At 39.8% G+C, this 6,142-nt stretch overlaps 1 protein-coding gene across 1 annotated transcript; it reads left to right on the forward strand.

Moving 5' to 3' along the window:
• Positions 1–401: 401 nt before the first annotated feature.
• On the forward strand, positions 402–5,812 carry LOC129672009 (protein PIP-1-like). Its single transcript, XM_055601196.1, has 3 exons — positions 402–462; positions 5,388–5,516; positions 5,655–5,812. Exons 1-3 carry the CDS (start codon positions 402–404, stop codon positions 5,810–5,812), a joined length of 348 nt encoding a protein of 115 aa, XP_055457171.1.
• The last annotated feature ends 330 nt before the right edge of the window (positions 5,813–6,142 follow it).

Raw genomic sequence — 6,142 nt, forward strand, 5'->3', positions numbered from 1 at the left:
ACATCCTGGTTTACAGAGCACACTGAGTCAGGTTCTGTTGTTGCTGCTATCATAACCATTGCTAAGATGAGATAGAAATACAAGCTCCATTATCCTGCTCTGACCACAACCTTAGGAATAGTAGGAAGAGAAGTGAATAGCAGAGCCTTGCCTACAAAAGAACATGAGATGGATCCATGGACATCCTGTGCCCTTTGAATCTCTGAAGGAGCCGTTCTCTGAGACATTTTCCTGAGCCTGGGTACTGGCAAAACACCTACTGGAAGTTGTGTAAGGAATCTCCTGACCACATCCTGAGATCCACTCAGAGCAGATTCTGCAGCCTGCTCTCACCTACCTTGACCCCTCCAGGGTACTTGCTGCTGGCTGCTCTGCTGTATCTTCTACCAGCACAGACTGAGATGGGCAAGCTCCTGCTCCTTCTCCTGCTGTTTGGGGCTTTTTATCTGGTGTTTATCCAAGGTGAGAATGAGTCTTTGGAGACTGAAACAGGGATGAGAACAGGGGCTGGAGACAGCTGGAACAGACTTGGGATGATGGCCTGAATAACTGGGATAGTAACTGGGAGCAGAAGAAGGTCAAGGTCAGGATTTGGGGATGAGCTGACCCAACAGAACTGGAGATATTTCTGTTGAATCTACCCTTCTCTTGCTGGAGTAAGGGGTCTGGTCTCTCCCAGGGTTTCAGAGGGGGATCAGGTACTCTCTAGGAAAGAATAAGTTTCTGTGTTCATGTACATCTATGTCTTTGAGTCTGTCTCATTGACTTGCCAGGAGCAGCCAATGGATGTAGAAGATCCTTCACACAGTTATCTGTTGGAAGGAGATCACTGAAAAGCTTTTTTAAGCCTGTTTCTCATATCAAGTAAACTGTTTTCAACATGGAGATCTGATTATCAGATGCCATTGGGAGAAAAGGAGTATGCTGTGAAATACTGTGAGCTTGCCTCCCTTCTGTGGTTCCAGGAGAACATTTATTCCTCAAGAAATTTACTTTTTATTACATTTTTATTTAATGTATGTGTGTGTGTGTGTGTGTGTGTGTGTGTGTGTGTGTGTGTGTATACAAGCACATGCTATGGCATACGTGTGGAGACCAGAGAATTTGGGGGAATCAATTCTCTTGCTTTTCCAAGTAGGTCCCAGGGATAGAGCTCAGGTCATCAGGCTTGATATCAGGTACCTGTGAACCATCTCACTGGCTGAAACTCCACAAGTGTTATTATTTTTTATCTTTATTCTACTTTATTTTTGCCATATCACCCCATTACTTTTATTGCTTTCTCACTCCCTCTAAAGCACTCTTCACAACAAGTCTTCTTCCGACTTTCAGGTCTCTCTTTTTTAAAGAACCCAAGGAGTTTAATTAGGTTTTCTTGCAGAAGCATGAGTGTGTGGTTGTTTACTGGAACATGCGACATCATTGGGGGAAAAATGACTCCCTGGCTTGTAGCACATTAACTAACAGTGATTCCCCACAGAGAAGTGAGACCTCATAATCCCTTCCCCCAGACCATGATAGAATATAGATTGTCAAGTCTAACACAGCTGCTGTGAATTCTGGGTTCACTGGACATGTCATATCCAGGAGACAGCATTTCATAGTACTTTCCTCATCCTCCAGCTCTTCTTACATTCTTTTTAACTCCTCTTCCACATTGTCCCCTGAACATCAAGGCGGTGGAGGTATGATGTAGATACCCCATGTAGGGCTGAGCACTCAAATATTCACTTATTCTTAGCACTCTGAGTAGTTATGGGTCTCTACATTAGCCACTGACCACTGTGGAGAGAAGCTTCTCTGGCCAAGGTTGAAGCCAACACTAATCTTTGGCTAGATACATAAATACTTAGAGGGAACTCTGAAGAGTCCATTTAGCAAGAAAAGAAAAGAGTAATAGGTTCTCTCTTAAGGCCTATGGCCTTTTGAGACATGGCATTTTGACCAGCTTTATAGTACCAGGCATGAAGTCCCTCTAGAGAAGCAGTCATTAGATCTAATCAAAAGCAATTGTTACCCACATAAGTTTTGTTGCATATTTTGTTGAGTATGTTTGCCTGACATGTTAGTAGTTTAGCATGTAGAGTTCAGCAACGGATAATACAATTGATGGATTTTATCTCCCAGAATCATGCAGAACATTTCTGGCACTATGAAAATTAGCCAGAAAGAAGTAAGTTTTCAGGTCACTTTTCAGTTTAATTTATGTCCCACAAATAAGTCATGTTGTATCTTCAGCAATAAAGGTTTCCCGTGCAGCTCTGATGGGTAAGCGAGTGATAGTAATAGCCCATGCTGTTTGGAGGATCGCTGGGATCTCCCTGACCAATAGCTTAAAGGAGGCATTCCACTCCTGGCACCGGGATTCTCTTGTTAACAACTTATATCCTCTGGAAGCATTGTACTTGTGTTTAAACTACCTTTTTATTATTATATTTTCAGCTTGCTTACAAACAAGTGGGTTTCCATAAGGATTTGCTAATACATGATTAGTTTTAATTAACTATCCTTCTACTCCAATCTCTGTTTGAACCTCTCCACCCCCAGTATTTCCCTCCTCTACTTTCATATCACATATGTTCTGTCTCTCCTCCATGGACCCCACCCTGCTACCCAGGAGTCCCTTTCTATTTTCCCTGGCCTCTACAAACCCTGAAGATTAAAGACACAAATCTGAAAATTCAAAGCTAAGATATACACAAGAGAGAAAGCATGATTTCTCTTTGCAGAAATCAGTTATTCCAATTATTACAATATTTTTTAGTTTTCTTGAAAATTCCATCTAGCCTTGCAAATGTGTAAAATCCATTGTGTATCTAAACCACATTGCCATTCATTCACCAATTTATGGATAGCTAGGCTGATTCTGTTTCTTAGCTATTCTGAATAGATTAGCAATAAATATAAAAGTGCCAATATTTCTACAGTGGGATATATTTTGGACGGTTATATTCTGCAAATTATAAGACTGAACCGTATGTTACTTATGTTTATAGATTTTTTTGGAAAAACTTGTATACTGATTTCCACATAGCTGTACCAGTTTACATCTTCATGAGAGAAAAAGGGTTTCCCTTTGCCCAAATCCCACGTTAGCATTTGTTGTCATTTACTTCCATATTTCTCTTGGCTGGTGAGAGATAAAATCATAAAGTAGTTTTTATTTTTAATTTCCTTGTGGATAGGAAGGTTGAATTTGATTTAAAAAATACTTATCATACCTTTATATTCTTCTTTTGAGAGAGAACTATTCAGTGCCAATGGGGGGAAAGCTGGGATGTTTGTTTTCTTATTGAATTTCTCAGGGTTTTTTCTTTTATATTTTAGATACCAATCCTCTGTCCAATGTATAGCTGGCAAAGCTTTTATTCATTCTATAGGCTGCTTCTTTGTTCTTCATTTAACTGACAACTTTCTTTGCAGTGTTAGCTTTTCAACTTCATGATTTCCTGTCACCAGTGATAGGAGCACAGCTGTAAAGTAAATCAGCAGCTGCCTGGGGATATGCCTCAGAGACTGCTACCAAGGCACGGCCAGGATCGATGGCTTGGGAGAAACTAATTCCATGACAAACCAAAAATAAAACAAAGGTTCATTTATTAAAAATATTAAAAGAGGGTACATGACAATTACTGTGAGCAGCATTACTCTCTTTCCAGGAGAGAGAGAAAGAGAGAGAGAGAGAGAGAGAGAGAGCCATGCCTGGTAAGATGACCAAGCCTGTGTAGGCTTATCAAAGAAGAGATGTGGCTAGTTTACACTACCATAGGAACAGCTCTGCAGTTACAGCTCTAATGGTGCTGAGAAGCCACCTCCCTTTTTATGACGCCACCCAAAGAATATAATTCATAATAAAGTTTAAATATTCTTCTCAATAAACAAAGTTGGGAGGTGAATTTATCAGGAGCACCATTAAGATGCTGAGGGGTTTCCGGGGTGTGAATGCACTAGAAAGTCCTGGTTTATGTCACCATTGCCCTAAGGAAGAACAACCTAATTACTGTCCTTAATAACTTTGATCGAGGTGTCTCTTAGAATTTATCATCTGGCACTAAGTGAACACAATTTGTTCATTATCTGTGTTAAGACGTATTTCAGTGTTAACACATATTGTGTCTGTGGCCATGGAGTCTGAACGCTCTTCCTTTTTCAGTGGTAAAAATCAGTTCAGCTCCTGGGAGAAGAGCCAATTCCCTGTCTTGGCTTATTCTCCCTTTATCTTTTTATCTTGCCTATGTCCCATTTGTGGAGTATTGACCTTATTGCTCTAAGAATTGGAGCCCTATTCAGGAACTTCTGACCTATGCCTATTCTCAAAGTGAATTTGCTAGTTTTTATTCTAGCAGTTTCTGAATTTCACATTGAGGGTCTTTGCTTAATTTAGAGTTGATGTCTATGTAGGGTGAGAGATAATGATCTAGTTCATTCTTCCACATATAGGTATCTGGTTTTTCTCAGCATCATTTGTTGAAGATGCTCTCTTATTGGCATCTTGACAAAAATCAAGTGCTTGTAGTCTTATAATTTGACCATTTATTCTGTTCCATTGATCTGCATATCTATTTTAGTGTTAGGACCATGATGTTATAATTACTACTCTCATGCATTTGAAAAGGAACTTTTGGTGTCAGATTACATAGGTACTTTTATAGTTCCTAGCACAATGACACTGTATATATGGGGATGCCTACCATTTTATCTGATATGCAGTCAAAGCGGTGGTGTCAGACCCTTAGCTTCTTTTTTTTTTAAGTTTTTTAATCACTTTATTGTAACTGAATGCACAGATTAAAAACATCACATAGCTAGGTAATGCTAGCCAGTCGAACACTTTCCCAGTCCCAAACTGTGTGGTTCTCATAAAACATTTTTACATTAGGTTGGACATTCTAAATCCAGGGAGCTTTGCTTAGGGTCTTACAATTTCACTATCAATAACATTTTTATGGACTTAATCTCCTCAAAAAATATGACAGAGTTGAAACTAGAAAAAAAACTGAAGTCCTTTAAAAAATTCTGTTCTCCCTCATTAACTAATCCTAGCCTTTCTTTGTCTCCTTTCTAGATATAATAAAATTGTGGTACGTATATAATATTGAATATTATTCAGCTGTTAAAAAAAAACTATGCTGGAAAAGAGCTAGACTTGGAATGTATAATATTAAGCAAGGTAACGCCGATGCAGAAGGAAAACACAATCCATCTTCTTCCTCAAAGAGCCTAAGCTTCTTAAGGAAGCCGTGACTCAATCTGATGCAACACATCAGCACCTGAGGTTGTATTAGGAAAATTCCTGGGGGTTATGCTTTGTCTCTGAATTCCTTAGTCCTCCAGCATCCTTGGTCACTTTGACCCATTACTCACCTTTTATATCTGCTTTCCCCTAGCTAAAACTACAGTGTGCATGGTCTGCAACAATTTTAAAAGGGGCCATTGTTTGTCAGGCAAGAGCAACTGCACCACGAGATACAGCCCTGGATGCAGAACCAGGAATTTCTTCATGTTCTTGGATGAAGGTAATGTGCTTGAGCTGGTCTGAAGAGGGGGGATGTGTCCCTGTTCTGAAAAACGGGATTGGTACTGGGGGAGAGAGCCCCTTCCTGTGCATGCCAAGGGTTGTGTGGACACTAAGTATAAACACTTCTATCTTTTAGGTGGGTGGGTCCACAACCATACTGAACTGGACTGCTCTAATGCGTGTTTGGCTGAAAACATGTATTACGGAAGAGTGAAGATATCTACCTTTTGCTGCAAAGGTGAAGATTTCTGTAATCGATATCATGGCCGAGTAGTGAAAAAGAATATTTTCTAATTCCAGATTTCCTCAGCAATGACACTGTGTCCCTGTTCCCCATCTTGTCTCCCTGCATCTGTCAACAATTTCCCTCTGTATACTCAGTGCGAAGTAAACCTCTTTACAAATTATCAGTTACTGTTGAAAAAAAGGCAAACACAGGCAACAGATAAACAAAGCATAAAGTTATATAAGATCGTACTGTCCTGGTTATTCAAAAAAAGAGAAAGGGTCATATATTTTGTGCATTAATAATTTATGAACTGTTCTTTGCACTTGGCCAGAAAATCTTGTCATCCTCGGCTGATACCCAGCTTTGAAAGGTCATAAACAGACTCCCCCTGTTTC

Source organism: Psammomys obesus, unplaced genomic scaffold (genome assembly GCF_907164565.1).
Source record: "Psammomys obesus unplaced genomic scaffold, mPsaObe1.curated_primary_1811, whole genome shotgun sequence".
Lineage (NCBI taxonomy): Eukaryota > Metazoa > Chordata > Mammalia > Rodentia > Muridae > Psammomys > Psammomys obesus.

Bases quoted from the DNA above. Each gene is read 5' to 3' on its own strand.
- LOC129672009 (XM_055601196.1), top strand. From the start codon at position 402: ATGGGCAAGCTCCTGCTCCTTCTCCTGCTGTTTGGGGCTTTTTATCTG. The intron at 463-5,387 runs GTGAGAATGAGT...GCTTTCCCCTAG, and splicing joins TTATCTGGTGTTTATCCAAG to CTAAAACTACAGTGTGCATG. The intron at 5,517-5,654 runs GTAATGTGCTTG...TCTATCTTTTAG, and splicing joins CTTCATGTTCTTGGATGAAG to GTGGGTGGGTCCACAACCAT.